This window comes from Eimeria mitis, genomic scaffold, assembly GCF_000499745.2.
Source record: "Eimeria mitis Houghton genomic scaffold, Emh_scaff842, whole genome shotgun sequence".
NCBI classification, from domain to species: Eukaryota; Apicomplexa; class Conoidasida; order Eucoccidiorida; family Eimeriidae; genus Eimeria; species Eimeria mitis.
In genome coordinates this window covers 8,141-8,593 of record NW_013576197.1, presented here as the reverse complement: position 1 = coordinate 8,593, position 453 = coordinate 8,141, and the positions used below count along the sequence as shown (strand labels likewise).

At 61.6% G+C, this 453-nt stretch overlaps 1 protein-coding gene across 1 annotated transcript in view; it reads right to left on the bottom strand.

Annotated features, from left to right (window-relative positions):
• Positions 1-453, bottom strand: part of EMH_0023600 (uncharacterized protein) — a gene marked incomplete at both ends in the record, with an annotated part of 1,660 nt that overhangs the window by 999 nt on the left and 208 nt on the right. The window contains one exon of the mRNA XM_013502164.1: positions 3-453. Coding sequence (XP_013357618.1) covers positions 3-453 — 451 coding nt within the window. The remainder of the gene's footprint in view (positions 1-2) is intronic.

Genomic DNA, 453 nt, shown 5'->3' with positions numbered 1-453 from the left:
TGCTGCTGTCTTTGTTGCTGCATTTGTTGCCTCCGGGGGCTGCTGCTGCAGCAGCAGGCGTCAGCCCGCCAGGGGGCACCTGCTGCTGCTGCTGCTGCTGCTGCTTCTGCTGCTGGGATGCGGTACCAGCAGCAGCAGCAAGAGGAGGATCAGCAGCAGCAGCAGCTGCTGCTGCTGCTGCTTCTGCTGCGCTGAGTTGCTGCTGCACCTCTGGGGGGATGTCTCCTAGGTTGCAGGCCTCCTCGAGCTGCTGCTGCACCTCCAGCAGCAGCTGCCAAGTTGCTGCTGTTGCTGCAGCAGCTGCTGCTGTCCCCGCTTCCTGCTGCTGCTGCTGCTGCTGCTGCTGCTGCTGCTGCTGCTTCTGCTGCTGCTGCTCGCATAAGAAAACAATTCGCCTATAGACAGCAACTTGCTTCTCATACCGCCGCAGCTCATCAGCAGACACACCTGCTG